This window comes from Peromyscus leucopus, chromosome 5 (genome assembly GCF_004664715.2).
Source record: "Peromyscus leucopus breed LL Stock chromosome 5, UCI_PerLeu_2.1, whole genome shotgun sequence".
NCBI classification, from domain to species: domain Eukaryota; kingdom Metazoa; phylum Chordata; class Mammalia; order Rodentia; family Cricetidae; genus Peromyscus; species Peromyscus leucopus.
In genome coordinates, this window is record NC_051067.1 from 43,597,342 (window position 1) to 43,613,831 (window position 16,490).

The 16,490-nt window shown below is 39.4% G+C and overlaps 1 protein-coding gene across 2 annotated transcripts in view; it reads right to left on the minus strand.

Annotated features, from left to right (window-relative positions):
• Window positions 1-16,490, minus strand: part of Vps41 (VPS41 subunit of HOPS complex) — a 157,162-nt gene that overhangs the window by 119,455 nt on the left and 21,217 nt on the right. For both annotated transcript variants that reach the window (XM_028860126.2, XM_037205920.1), the window contains exons 3-4: window positions 14,821-14,925; window positions 8,905-8,982 (exon numbers count right to left, since the gene is read on the minus strand). In XM_028860126.2, coding sequence (XP_028715959.1) covers window positions 8,905-8,982; window positions 14,821-14,925 — 183 coding nt within the window. The remainder of the gene's footprint in view (window positions 1-8,904; window positions 8,983-14,820; window positions 14,926-16,490) is intronic.

The following is a 16,490-nucleotide window of genomic DNA, read 5'->3' on the forward strand; positions in this document are numbered from 1 at the left end:
TGTTTATGAAGTTAGCGACTAAAACATCCAGCAATCTAACCTTACAGGACTGCTGTAGTATATGCCAGCTACCACTGAAATACTGTCATATAGCATATTAGCTCGGAGAACTTTTACTGCCTCCCTCACTGTTATCAAACTTATATACTAAGTACTCCAAAGGCTACAAAAACCATTTGTGTAAACAATGTAAACACATGTACCAAATGTAACACAGGGAAGACAATTAAGCCATGTGAACAAAGAATTTCGAATGAGTATTAAAAATGCAATTTAGGAAGCCTGCAAGAAACAGGAAATTTTAGGATTGTGTTGGCAAAAAGAGGAGGGAGCCAAGACAGTGTTTCCTTTGCTGAAATATGCAAGGAAAGATGGGTGATCTTCCTAACAACATTTATATCTCAATAGGAAGGGAAGTTCATTTGGATTAGAGATAATTCTATGCCAAAGAAGACAATCCAAGGTCAAATCCAAGTGCATTCCAGTCCAATGATGGCCAAGTACCAGGGACAGACATGAATCATTCACAGAAGGAACTAATAACAAAAACATCCTTTGAAATTTAGATAAGGGATGAGACCTAATAAGAACACCTAGACATGTTAGGAGACTGACAGTAAATGGCAAGGAACACACACCAAAACAGCAGAAGCTCAATTACTCCTGGCTTCCTTACTTAGCACCTTTTATGCTTTGAATGACCTTTAAAGTCTCCTCAACACCTAAACTCAAAAGGTTTATGAATTCCCACAGCAAACAAAAGAGACCTGTGTATATATTAAAATTTTCACAAGTAGCCCTGAAAACATATACATAAAAGCAACACTAATAGAACTCTGCAGGTGGTGTGTGTGTGTGTGTGTGTGTGTGTGTGTGTGTGTGTAATAGAAGTAACTAAGGAAAAAGAGGCTTTGAATTTGAGAGTGAGTGTGGGTGGAGACAGGAGGAATTGAAGAGAGGAGGGAGGAAAAATGATATAAATATAATACTCATATATGAAATTCTCAGAAACTATTATTTTGACGAGTGTCCTGGTTTGCTTTCTTTCGCTGTGATAAAACACTGACAAAACCAACTGGGAAGGAAAGGATTTATACTGCCTTACACTTCCACACCACAGTCCACCACTGAGACAAGTCAGGTCAGAAACTCAAGGCAGGAACTGAAGCAGAAGCCATAGACAGACACTGCTCAGTGGCTTGCTTCCCATGGCTTACTCAGCCTGGTTTCTTATACAACCCAGGACTACCTGCCCAGGGGTAGCACCATCTACAGTGAGGGGGGCCCTCCTACATCATCACTAGTCAAGAAAATGCACCCACAGACTTGCTTATAGGCCATTCTGATGAGGTAATTCTTCAATTAAAATACCCTCATCCCAGATATGTCTAGGTTGTGTCAAGTTACTAAAAACCAACCAGCAAGGTTTAAGATCCGTCCACAGCTTATACCAGTCAGCTAGATGTACCCTAGGAAAATACTATGGTCAGGACAATTTGCACAACAGAGATTTCCCAGTTCTGGGGCAGTGGACCTCTTTGGTGTTTCTAATCCCCCTCCCCAATGGCCTTATCTAAATCTAATCACCTTCCAAATGTCTCATTCCCAAATACCATCACAGTGGAGGTTAGGACTTGAAAATTATGAATTAGCAGACAAGATACAATTCATTCTATAGCAGATTGCAATGGAAAAAAAATGATCATAAACACAGTGAGAAACCTGGGAGTGAATGATACACAGGCAAGCAAGACCTGATTCCCAGATGTCTACTGAAAGGTTACACAATGCCAACTAACTAGCTTCAGAGGTGCAAACAAACAAAGGTACCATCAACCAATACATGCTTATTAGGCACCGAACAGCCCCAGAAGACGAGTGGGAACGAGATGGAGAAGTACAGCACAGAGACATGCAGCTGCAACTGGCAAGATGAAGGACCACACTCCAAGGAAAATGATAACAATGCATGTGTTCAGAGGAAGAAAAAGCCCTGGACCCTGGCCATGGCTGGGAATGTACCTTTCCAATCTGAGCTCTAGCTGCTTCTCTGTATTTATTTTGATCCACATGTCATCTTCTGATTGTTTTATGTGCACGCTTGTTCCTAAGCTTTCCATCATATTCTTTATATCTAAAATGTCTTTCTTCTACTAATTTTTATTATCTCTGTGACGTGCTTTTCCTAGATTGATGTTGTGGGCACATGCCAAGAACTGGTTGTGTTGGTTATTTGGTTGGTTGTTTGCTTGTCAATTTGACACAAGCTAGAACTGTTTGGGAAGAACCACATCTGGAAAAATGTCTCCATCACATTGCCTATAGGAAGATCTATAGCAGGTTTACTTGATCAATAATTGACGTGGGAGGGCCAAGCTTACTGGGTCAATGCCACCCCTGGGCAGGTACTCCTGGGTTGGTATAAGAAAGCAAGCTAAACAACCCAAGAGGAACAAACCAGTAAGCAGCTGAGCTGACCAAGGAGCCAACAAGTTTGATGGTCTCTGCTTTAATTCTGCCCCTCAGGTTCCTGCCTTGAGTTCCTGCCTCCCCCCCCCCCATGGACTATAATTTGTAAGACATATAAACCTTTTTCCTCCACATGTTACTTTTGATCATGATCTTTATTACGGCAACTGAAAGCAAATTATGATAGCGGTATAGATGAATCATATCATAGATCTATTTTCAGTTTCTCAAGAATATTTTATACTGATATCCAGAATGCCTACAACAGTTTGCAATCCCACCAATGGTGGATGAGGTTCCCCTTTCCCCAGACGCTCACCAGCACGTGTCTTTCAGCTGGGTGAGAGGATATTTCAAAGAAGTTTTCATTTACATTTCCTAAAGGTGTTGAACGCTATTTGAGGGTTTTTTAGCCATATTTTTTTCTTTTGAAGAATAAACCTGAACTCTCTGTTCAGATTCATAGTCCATTTTTAATTTGTGTCTTGGCCCTTTGTGTTTGGAGTTCTTTATATATTCTGGATATCAGTCCTATATCACAGTCATGGCTGGCAGGTTTTTCTCCCACTCTATAGGCTTCTTCTTCATTTGATTTGTTTCCCTTGCTATACAGAAATGGTTTGGTTTTATGAGGTCCTACTTGTCAGTTGTTGGCCTTAATTCCTGGACAAATGGATTCCCATTCAGAAAGTTCTTCCCTATACCTGTATCTTGCAGTTTTCTGCCCATGTTTTCTTCTAGCAGTTTTAGTGTTTTGAGATTCACACTGAGGTCTTTGATTAATTTTTGTAGCCTATACAAGACCTGAATAATGGCAATACCAGTTGACATACCAACATGGATAGAGAAAATCTCACAAGGCCCCACCCCTGAGTGAAGAACTATATACAGGCAATTAGTGAGGGACTCCTGAGACGGTGAGAATCAATCTTTCCCAGCAACTGTTAGTACATTTTTTTTAATTGTAGGGAGAGGCCTTACAAATCTTGTCATTCATGAGTTTCCTGAGTCTTGTACGTTTCTTTAGCTTTCTAAGTTAATGAACCTCTTCCTCCCTCCTGGAGAGAATGTTTCAATTCAGATGAAATTACTATACCATCTCTTCCCATAGGAGCAAGAATGGGAAATGAGAAAGTTTTGACATTTCTAGGAGACTGAATCTCAAAGGCAACTTCCTGTTCATCTAGCTCTTAGAATATTTGTGTCCCATCTTCCACAATGAACCTTGAGCCTCGGGTGCAGAAGTTGTGTTGCGGATATTTATCAACTGGGACTGGGATCCATAATTCTGCATTTCATAAATTGTGGTTTTCTGTAAATGTCTCTCTCTTTTGCAAAGAGAAGTTTCCTGAATGAGGGTTGAGAACTATACTTATCTGTGAGTATAAGGACAAATATTTAGAAAGCAGTTACAAATTATGTTGGCTTGATAAAGTGGCAGTTGTAAGTTTTCCTCCAAGATCCATGACTTCATTGGCCCTACACAGCTGGCTAGGTTTCTAATGCCAAAGATGATTTCCTTCTTGAGTGGCTCATAAATCCAATTAGAGAGCTGTTGGTTATTGCCAAGGTATACACGTCACTTTTGTACCCTTATGGCTATCACGCCATGTTGGTTGCTGGTGTCATAGCAAGATAGGACTATTGGTTGCTTCCTTCCTTTGAAGCTTGCATTGTGCCTTCTGGTACCATAAAATCTAACCCTCGGGGTCCAGGAGGCTTTTGGAAAGTTCCAGTTTGGCAACCTTTGAGCTTCATGTCTGAAGATCATGTACTTTACACACAATCAACCCCACAGTTCTCCTCTCTTGTTCCTCTACCCTTCCCCATTGGTCACTTTCCTGTTCCCAAATAGACGACCCCCTTATGCTTTCAAGTCCTGTGGTTGTTTTTTTTTCTTTCTTTCTTTAAATCTATTTTAATATGATAAAATACACAATATTTGTTTTTCTGAGTTTGACTAATTTCACTTAATATGATGATTTTCATCCATTTTCCTGAAAATAAAAATATTTTCAGCCAGGCAGCAGCATGCCTTTAATCCCAGCACTCAGGAGGCAGAGGCAGGCTGATCTCTGAGTTTGAGGCCAGCCTGGTCTACAGAGTAAGTCCCATGAGAGCCAGGGCTACACAGAGAAACCCTTTCTCAAAAAACAAACAACAAACAGGATTTTCAAACTAGTTAAATTTTGAAGATGGGTTTTTATTAATGTATGAACATGAACAGTTCCAAAGATTGGCAACTGTGGATCAGAAGCTGTTACATTATCCTAAATGAAAACAATTAGAAATACTAACAGACTACTGGAATTCAAGGAAAATCCTTACCTTATCAAAAATGTTGTCAATCTTAACAACAACAACAAAAAATGCCTAAAGCTCTTGTTTACTTTTTTACTCTTTTGTCCAATAATTATATGTTTTTCTAAAGTCTTAATCTAACATCTTCCCATGACACATCACAGTAAAACCCTGTAGCTTTCTACCTCTAGTAAAGAAAGAAAAACACAAAAATTTGGTGTATGAGAATTTTGGTTTGACTAATAGAGTATTTCCATTTTTACTAACACATAAAAAAAATACTTAGCTGATGTGACATAATGCTCTGAAATGTTCAACACAGAAATGACACAATAATGTGGTAATTTTTTTAAATAAGTACTTTGATGGCAAATTTTAAATGAATATGTTACAGAAAAATGAGAGTCAATTAAGAGAAAGTATAATGATATTTTATAATCATACATTCCAAACAGGAATTCAAAAGTAACACTGGTTAGCTGGCTTCATTAGCCACTGTATGCACATACTAACAATCTGTTCATTTTGTTGCTCAGAACACAGCACAATGTATATATCCTACCAGTGGACATTTGGGTTGCTTCCATTTAGGGGCTATCAGGAATTAAGCCATTGCTGACCTACAGTTTTATGGACCTATGTGCTACATGCATTCATTCTTCTTGGAAATGAATTTCTTCAAAGTGCAACTGCCAGGTTATCAGGCAGCCTTGCTCAGCTTTAGCAGATTCCACCAACAATATTATTCCTCTTGAGGTATTAGTGGCAGAAGCAATATTACTTTTTTTAAAATACAGCATGAGTTGTTCAGTTTTCTTCTCTTATATTACATAGGTAAGAGAAAGTTAACTTCTAGCATAATGGCACTATCCAGCTCAAATATGTGAATCACCTTACACACATTTTTAAAAGTGATTCCTTCATACTTCCATCCTTTGTCAACAAGGTCAACACCACTGTGTCATTATTCCACCGCTGGAATCAAAAGTACCAATGCAATGAATGGGCTGAAAACACATTTCTTCAGAAAAGTAAAAAAAAGGTTATACAAATATAATGAATTATTATTTTGTCTGATCTTAATTTGTTTACATTATTTTTTACCTACAGGTTAAAAAATCAAATCAAAGATATTCACTAATTTCTTTAAAATCTTTGCTTTTTTTTTTTTTTTTTAATTATCTTCCCAATGAAGAGAAAGGTTCTAGAATAGCTATGGCAACCATGGCCAGAGGCAGAACTGCCATGTACAACCCCAGAACTCTGGGGGAGCTAGAGTCCTTCCCCTGGCCTTCCTGTGATACACATAAGTACACAGAATGGGGGTGGAGGACTATAAGGTAAGACTGTCTCAAACAAATACTGCAGAACAATGTAAAAATTGGCAACTATGACATTTGAAGAAATTCAAGTGCTAACAAATGGTTTCAAAATCAAAGGGCAGTCTTTAAAAGAAGAGGCACCCTGAGCCCGACCAATCAAACACAACAGAAACAGGAGAAGGGAAATATAAATCTCATGACAGATGTGAAACTGACACTAGCACTTCCTCCAAAAGATAATGACCATCTGAAATTTGACAGTTAAAATTCTAATCTGAAAAACACCATCAAGAAGCCATGACCTTACACAAGTAACTTTTCCAGGACAAATTATCTAATTTCTTGGAGAGAATAAACAAATAAAATGCCATCAAATCATCTTCTTTTCTACCAAAGAAAGGAAAAACAATAAAAAGAAACAAACAAAATAACAAACACTACAGAAGCTTAATTTTTAACAGCATCAGACAGGGCCAACTCAAAAGTTCCGACAATCATATGGGTGAGATCATGGATACCTCGTAAAACGATGGACGAAGGACAGAGCTAACACGTCACTGATTCACAGAAGACAGAACTGAAGCACGTGCTCAGTAGACACAAAGGCTGCTTTGGGGCATCAGAACAAAAGTATATGACTATAAAGCTCACATGCAAACACACAAGTTCTAAACAATGCATATTAAAGACTTGAGAGACTGCTCGGACAAACTTTTTTTAAAGTGGGGAAGTCATGTGTAATGCTCCGCTACCCCCACTTCACCCCACTCACACACACACACACACACACACACACACACACACACACACACTCACACACACACACACTCACACACAAACACACACACACTCACACACACACTCACACACAAACACACACACACTCACAAACACACACACACTCACACACAAACACACACACACACACACACACACACAGATACTCATCTGCATTTTTATGCTAACAGATCACAGTGGAAAGACCAAAGACTTAGATCGCCAAGCTGTATAGTCAGTGACTGAAGTAATAGAGGAAGGACAGGAAGGAGTACATTCCTCTTGTCCAAAAAGGATAATTAAGAGAAAACAAAAAATAGAGTTGCCCTGATGGAGCAGTACAATGAGAGGGTACATTTCCCTTTCTAGATGCTACATTCCTTTACCTCTCATGTATCACATGTTGGTTTTAGAAACTGCAGTGTGATATAATAAGTCTTACAACAAGAGCTGAGAGGTTTTGTTATTAGTATTTAATATCTGTCATGCCTCCCCTCACTCCACTAGAGAGATGGCTAAATAATTAAGAACACTTGTGGCTTTTGCAAAGCACCTGGGTTCATTTTCAAGCATGCACATGGTGGCTCATAATAGTCTACAAAAACTCTAGTTCCAGGGGATCCAAGCCCCTCTTCTGACTTCCTCGTGCACCAGGGACACAGGTAGTGGACATATATACATGCAGATAAAATACTCATACACAAAAATAAAATAAATAAATCTAAAAAAAAACTTAACATCTGCCCCCACACAAAATAATCATCTTTTCACCCCACATTTTCATAGTCACACAAAAAACAGACGTTACCAATACCTTTAAGGTGTACATTAAACACAAAAATCAAACTTCAAATGTAACATTTCCTTCATCTTCGATACCCAACGTCTCAACCAAGTAAGTCTAAAAGCATTCACATAAAACATCTGAACCGTACATACTAGAAAAGATAAACTGATCCACCAATACAACCAATCAAGCTTCAATCACATTTGGCAACTCAATTAGATGGCAAGACAATTCAGACATCAAAAAGAAGTTCACACACAAAGGATTCCACAAACTTCAAAGCATGTAAATTAGCATTATTCACTAACAAAAGCAGGATCTTTTTGTTTTAATAACAGTTCATCTAAACCAGTGCTTCTCAACCTGTGGGCTGCAACCCTTCTGGGGGTCACTTATCAGATATCCTAAATATCACATATTTACATTACAATTCATAACAGTAGCAAAATTACAGTTAGGAAATAATAACAAAATAATGTTATAGTTGGGGATCACCACAATATGAGGAACTGTGTGGGAGCCTACAGAGGTTTCCTAGTGAGAACTTAGGGCCAGAGAATCTGAGCTTGCTTTACCTAGCAGGGCTGCATAAGGAGATGATTTGGCCACAGGCGTGGTTACCAGGTATTTAGAAGGGTCTATACTTGGCTGTACAGTATGCTTTGATCTAGCAAGGGGGAAGTCTTTTGCCTCTCCCCTTGGCATGTTATAAAAAACCCTTTGAATAAACCTTAAGGCTGTTGGGTATTGACCCAGGCCCTCCCTAAGCTATCCTGTCTGTCTTTCTGCTCGTCGGCTAGGTCTCTCTTTCTACTTGATATTTCCTCATCCCTCTCTCCTCCACCTAAGAACCCTTCAAAAGGTGGGAGTTGGACTGTATTAAAGGGTGACAGCATTATGAAGGTTGAGAACCACTGATCTAGACATTCTACATTTCCAATTAAGTATATATACACATATGTATTGTTTTAATGCTCCATTCAAAGTCAAATGGATTCCTATAATGATAAATTTATACAAATATTATGTAAGTACAAACACATCAGTCAAACTAATATATGTATACTTGTATCTACACAGATCTCTTTCTCTAGTTCATCTTTAAAACTTGAGAAATATACTATAAATTTTAGACTGTACTCTTAGCATTCTAATTTAATTAATAGCTTCTTATGCTATTCAACTGCTAAAATAACAAATTTTCAGCATGACACTTAACATGTACATTACTTTACACCATATACTTACTACATCAAACTTCTGAGTGATGTTTCCCTGGACATCAAGTAAATAAACCTTGCCATAATGTGTACCCAGTGCCAAAAACTGTAAGAAAAGCAGAGAGGTCAATTAATGAATATGCAGTGTATTAGTATACAGTTAATATAAACCTTTTCAAAATGAAAACACTTAATGCATTATCATCTGCAATATCTTGAAAGATAGGCATTCCTTAGAAAAGGAATGCCTCCAGCTTGGGGGAAATGACAGAACCAGGCCTACTTAACATGATAGTGCAAGCCAGCTGTCAACATGACTCATGAGGACCCTCATCTACTGACAACTCATGGTGTGTATGTATTCTGTACACAATGCCTGATGGACTGAGGCAGTAAATTAAAAATGCAGCAATAAAAGCTCAACCATGCTACAGATGAACTCAAAGTCAGAGGAAATGATTAAGAAACTTCCTAATTTAAGTTAAATGTGGAAATACGGGCCATCATTTCAGTCCAATGGGGGAAAATGCTCAACAACAATGAAGTATTGCTTCTGAATGGGAAATTCCATGCCATATTGAGGGATGAAAAACCTCAGATGTTCTTGTATCATCAGCTTCAGGATAGCTCTATAAATGGTACCACATAACACCGAGCATAAATGTTTATATTCCAATGCAAAAATAATCCTTTCCTGTCACTAAGTAACTGCTGAGCTACATATTCATTTTATGATATCAGGCTGGTTCACGCATTGCACTGTTTCTTTATTTCTTTGAACTGATCCTAAACAAGCCAGAAGAAACTTAAGGACTACCTGAAATACGACATGAGATTTTTCTTCCTTTTCATTTCTCTAAGCATTACTCAAATAGTCCAGAATCCTCTGTATTTCACTGCATGCGAGCATGCTTCATTGCAGCCTATAATGAAATGCTCAAATTCATAGGCACTACTAAGCATTTCAGTCAAGCAGCACAATCTTTAAAAAATAACCTTACAGAAAGTCAAGATTTGAAAGGATTTATCAAAATAGAATTGCTAAAAATGAAATTTCAATTCGGGCACTTAAAATACGAAGCTACATTAAAGAGGAGCCACAAAAAGGGGAAAGGGAGTTCATTAGAAATTCATCCCCTGCAATGCCTTTCACTCCTGCAAGGTTGCCTTTTTTCAGGAAGAAAAAAGTCCCCTGGGTAAAAAAATCAATACTGGTTAATAAAACATCAGGTGTGCAGACATAACTAGGGATGACGATTCCGCTGCACAGGACTGCCTGAATGCACCAGGTGCCATGACGATTAGTCATCCGGGGCAGACAGCAAGCCTGGTGCAAACAGGCTTGGGCGCTGCAAGAGAAAGGGAGAAGAGGTGATCCTGGTGGGAAATTAGTCTGCATATTTAAACCAAGCAGGAATGCTTTCTCCAAAGCACAAGAACATTCTAATCAGAACTAGAGGACCCAAGTGGTTGTCACTGTATCTTCAGAGTGACACTGACTGTATCTGAATAGGAGATGCCACATAAAACGCTAACCAAAGGCAAGTGATACGCCATTTGACGGCTTTCTGTGGTAAAAGAATGGGTCTTAAAAGCTCACTGCACCCCAAGTATCTCGCAGTATCGATTCTCCTCATAAATTCTGCATATAGTTTGTTAGAAAACTAAGGGAGTTTGGATCCTTAAAATGCAGTAATGTTGTGTCACTCTGTGGCATCACTGTAAAGACCATTTTAAAAAATAATTACATTTTATTTTAGGAAAAATTCAGGGATTAAATATAATTCCTTATCTCTTTTTGGAAAAATTATAGTTTGTATTCATTTAGGATAGATAGTAAAATATAATTTTGTTTTTATATTTTTAATCTAAAGGTACAATAAATTTGGACCATTTATGAAAAAAAATTACAGGTATTTGTATGATGAGTTATCTTTTGTTCAGGAAAACATCTAACCATTTAAACAGTAAATGAATGCTAATGTCTCTTAGAAGAAAGCAACTAAACGCCCTTCCAAATAGTGTTTAATTTGCATATTTATTTAATTACTGAAATTCTGGATAATTCATGTAATCATTTGCTAATGCTTTTAACTAACTTAAAATGCAGCAGAAATGAAAAATACAAAACTGTTCACAATGTGACAAAATATAAGAACAAATCCTTCAAATTTTATTTTCCTTCTAACCATTAAAATCCACAAGCTTCTGGGCTCATTGAGTCAGAGTGCTTGCTGCTGAGACAGGTGAATTCCATCCCTTAGATCTGTGTGGCATATGAAGAGAACCAACTCCTCCAAGTTGTCCTCTGACCTCTATACACATACCATGGCTCAATCATGCCTATATATACACATATACCCTCTCTCACACACATACACAGATAATAAACAAACGAACAAATAAATGCAATAAAACCTGGTCAAGACTCAGAAAACCCTACATGGAACATGTATCCCACCCTCCTCCCAAGGCTCATGTGTCCCTGAAGAAGTGGGGGAGCCAGAGGTACTGGATGACTCTAAGGAAACAGTGTCTTCAGGACACAGCCGCACATCTGCACTCAGAGCAGTTGCAACAGTGTGCAGAAAACCTGTGCAAAGCCAAGCCAGACCAAAACCCCATTATGGAGAGAGGAGTTGGGCACAATCCTCCCCCTAGCCATGGCTGTACTGGCAAATGTTAGCTGCTGGGAGAGAATCTGTTTTCTCTGAAGTATAGCCCTGCTAAGCTGCACGCTCCCATGGAAGGCCACACACAAAAGAGTATCTGGGCAGCACAATTTGGTCTCTGACAAGGCAAAACAACAACAACAACAACAAAACCACGAAGTTGAGTAGATGGGGAAAATAGGAGGACCTGGGAATGGGAAGAATTGGGGGAGCAGGGTGAATATAATTAAAACGTATTTTATTAAATTCTTAAAAACCTAATACTTTTTTTTAACTCCCTGGGCTTCTTAGGTATTAGATTTTGGTTCGTTGGTTTTTTTAAGCCTGAAAATATGTAGAATCTAGGATGTATAATCATAAATATAGTTTCAATGTCCTCTTTAATGTTTAAAGAAACCTGGTTTGCTTTATAAAGGGTGGACACCTTAAGCCCCTGTACACAACTGAACTTTATGTGGGAGAAATAGATAGGCTTGTGAGCAGGTCTGTGGAATCGCCAGGAAAAGGAAGCATACTGCATGTCTGTTCAGTCCTTCCTCAAAGTGCTGTTCAATACTGAAAGTGCTGTCACTAGGAAAACCTCCAGTGACACATGAGGAATTAGGTCCCAGAAACTAATGAGACTTCATTAAGAACAGGTACCAAGTGCAATCAGGGACAGAAATAAATACCGAAATGCAGGGCCCAGGAGGCAGTTGGAATACAGAGCATGTGCCTGTTATGCCCTGCATTCTGTCCTAGAACTGCAGAAACAAAGCAAAAGAAAAACTGAAATGCTATCAACTCAATCAGAATCCTCTTAATAAAAATATGGGCATCAACTGATAGTCTATGTTCTAAATGTCAGCACTGACAATCTTTCCCAACTATCAGGCTCTCTGGCCAATTGGACATGTATGATGTTAACTAAGGGACAAATATGGCATTCAAATGTTCATTCAACAAGCACACAAAAAGAATCATAATGTACTTAGACAATGAGCAAATGTAACATAAAGTTTTGCTTCCTGAGGAAGACAGATATAAAAAATAAGTCTTACAATTAAATGCAAAGACTGTGTTTAAAGTGGCAGTACCTCTAAGATCCACGGAAATAGGAAGAGCTTCATGATAAACCCGGAAGGAAGAATAGAAAGCAGACACAGACAGAGAAGAAGGGCCACAGTGGAAACAACTTGTTCAAAATTATAGGCATCTTTACACAGACGAGAGATCCATCTAATTCATGCCCAAGAGAAAAGGCAGGTGGTACAGCTGGAAAAGCTGCCTAACAAGGAGCACTGAATAATTACAGAGGATGAAAGGTGGGAAGTGGAGGAAAGCAGGGTGGACGGGTCCAAACCATTAAGACATCAGGAATCAGCAAGTTTCAAGGGAGAAGACTGAGTGATCAGATCAGAATCTCTGAAGGTCTACTCGGGCACAGGGGCTAGGAAGAGGAGCAAGAGAACAAATATGAAAGAAAGTACACTAGTTCACAGTAGGTGCAGCGGTCTCGGGGAGAAATGACGAACGTGAACTACCAGAAGCTCGGGAGAAGAGTCTAGCACATAAGCTGGTGGCAGAATCCAAGCAGGAGCAGAGTGTGCACAGTAAGGACAAAGCATCGCTGCCAGCCCCACACCCACAGCCAAAGTGGTGAGACGGGAGCTCAACTACACACAGCAGCCGAGACACCAGAGTGCCTTACACACCACACTGAGGAGCTCAGCCCCTGTGTCAATGATGACAATTACACAAGGATCGAAAAGGTTCTGTACTTTCAACACACCATCCTGCAACCAGGAGACAGAGGGGTTAGACAGGAAAACAAGAAGAGTCCCTCATTCCCCAAGTACAGGAAGGAGAAGCTGAAAGCCAGAGCTCAAGCTTAGGACGTGAAGAAATGGCACTGCATGGGGTCACGGTGCACACCTGTAATACAAACATCAGGAGGTGAAGGCGGCAAAATCACGTTTAAGGTGACTGTCAAAAATCGAAGAGAAAGCAAAAGGGAGAGGAAGGCAGAGGAAAGAGAATGCCATCATCTGAGAGTAAAAGGACAATGGTGGAGAAGTGAACTGGGGTCAAGAGGAGCAAGGAAAAAACAGGTTACAGCAAGCTTTAGTAAAAAAAGGAAGCCTGAGTGCACGAGATACCACAGCCCACGACTACTTCGGCCATTACACGATGGATTCAAAACTAAGAATACGACTCAAAGATGGATAAGGAAGACTGACATATTAAGGATAATTTCACGGGACAGATAATAAAGGAAAATAAAAGACCAAAGATTGGGACACCATAGTCAGGAATGGCGTCTGTGTGAAAAGAACGTGAAGGTTTGAAGAGCGTATGTTGCAGGCCAAATATCAGCAGGTTCCTGCTACTGAAACCATCCATAATGTGCCCAAAGCAGTGGAGAATGCACCACTGTGGTGGTTTGAATAAGAATCCCCGCTTCCCATGGATTCATATATTTGAATGTTTAGTCACCAGGGAGTAGCATTAGGATTAGGAGGTGTGGTCTTACTGGAGAAAGTGTGTCACTGGGCGGTGGGCTCTGAGGTTTTAAAAGCCTATGCCAGGCCAGACTCTATCTCTCTGCCTGGAGATCAGGATGTAGCTCTCAGCTACTTCTCCAACACCATACTTGCCTGCTGCTATGTTTTTTGTCATGATGACAAGGGACTAAGTCTCTGAAACTGTAAGCAAGTCTCCAGTTAAACGCTTTCTGTTATAAGAAGTGCCTTAGTCATGGTGCCTCTTCACAGCACTAGAATGAGGTGACTAAGACAAACATAAGGAAGTGAAGCTCAATGGAAGTAAGTGAGTTTGAAGACATGCAAGGTCAGTCTTCATCAGTGAAGAAGAACAAGGACTTAACTAGAGTCAGCAGCCAAAGGCGGCAGGGGACTCACAGGAGGGCGTTTATGGTAAAAAACAGAAGAGCAGACATTACCACTAAAGTGTAGAGTGAATACAGGGATCTGTTTACATGGGAACAAAATCTGAAGCAAAAGGCATTAAATGGGAAGCCAGCTGGAGAATGAAACAACAGAGCACAAACCCAAAGGGTGCATCAGAGGTGGGGAAGGTCTAAGGCTCACAGAGAAGAAGAGAACAATGGGTGGAACCATGGCCTCACTATTATAATATAAACAGTTCTGGTTCAAGAATGAACTGGGAGTCTGACCCAATACCTAGTGCAGTCTCAGAATGTCCATTAAGACCCTTGCCATAGCAAGGACACAGATGTTGAGCATCTGCAATCCTCTTAAAGTGCTCATTACCTTGTCATGGACCGTCATACAGCTTGCTGCATCCTTCTGAAGAATCTCTGTGACCCCATTGGAAAGTCTTTCATACTTCAATTTGGGTTCCTCTTCACTCTCTTCCTGCATGAAAAGCAGAGGAACACTATAATCATTGTGGCTTTGTTCTGAATGACTCAAAATGCACTTAAGAGGTAACAAGAGATAGCCTTTCATTCATTGTCAAAAACTACAGCTGCAGATATAGGTTAAAATTCCTGTTTCTTTTTGCCAATTACATATACAGTTTCACTGGTGGAATAAATTCAAAAGTTGAAAACATGGATATTTGATACATGATTATTGTATTGTAAATAACTGTATGTTCAACCTTACTATGCGGTGCAGTATCTAAGATATTCTCCATCTTCATGATGATAATTACAAATCAATAAATCCAAGAAGCTATAATATTATTGTGATTTAAAAGAAGTATAATTTTACATTTGTAAGTTCAAAGCAAAGTTCACAAACCAAGGACTGCAATGGCTCTGCCCAAGAAGTCAGCTCTACACCCATGTACTATGGGCAACACTGACTGGACTCAAATGGTTATCTAAATGAAGAGGTCATGAATTTGAGAGAGGGATGAGAAAGGGAGTTGGAGTGGGGAGAAAGGAGGGATATGATGAAAATTCATTATGCTCATGAATGAAACTCTAAAAAAGAAGGCATCAACCCCCACAGCAGCTCACACAATGGCTGGCCTGTTAGTGTCGACTTTGGTGGGAAGATTCATTTCCTTACAACTCATGGATGGGGCTTTCCCTGGGCTGCCTGAGCACCTCAAAGGCATGCAGCTTCTCCCATGGTAAATGCATCCCAGAGAGAACAAATTAAAGCCTGATGCTTTGTTAGGCCTAGCTTGCAAGGCTGCACACTTCACATCTACAATATTCTACTGATTGTATGGGCCAGCCATGATTCAGTATGGGAGCAGAGGACCCAAGGACATAAATAACAGGGTGTGGGGACTGCAAAGGGAGGGGCATCATGCAGCTACAAGAATACTAATAAAACCTTTAAAGGAAACATTTCATGTACACTAGTGAACATTCCTAAGTTCAAGAGCACAAAAACTAGCTACCAGCTGTTGAGTAACACAGTATTCCACCAGGGACTGTGCACATACTGTTAGCTTTCCATGACTAAGACCTAAGAGCAACAAAATACACTGAACAATACACAGTATACACAGGAAGAGGGAAAGATACTTCACAATAATCAACTGAAGCTGTAACATCCCCAGACTGATCTATTTTGATGTATAATATGACACAGAATTAACCAAGTCTTTGAAAAATAAATAGGGAAGATTATAAAAACAATAAACCCTTTTGTATCTCCCAAGAGAAAGAGACACTCAAAAGGAAACATTAGATGTCATGCAGGTGAGCTGTGTGTTCCGAGGGAAATGTCTTAAATACAAATTGACTCCTGAACAGCAGTCCTTAGAATAAGATGCCACATGTTGCTCAAGTGTGGACATCAAATGTGCACTCAATGTGAAAGTTAATTCTAGCCTCCCAACTATTTTGCATAAAAGCACTCATCCACGGACCATTAGATAAGCTTACTGTAAATAAGGTTTGCCTGCCTTATTTATAAGTGAAAACTAAGTAATCTCTCTCACATAAATATACCAAAAT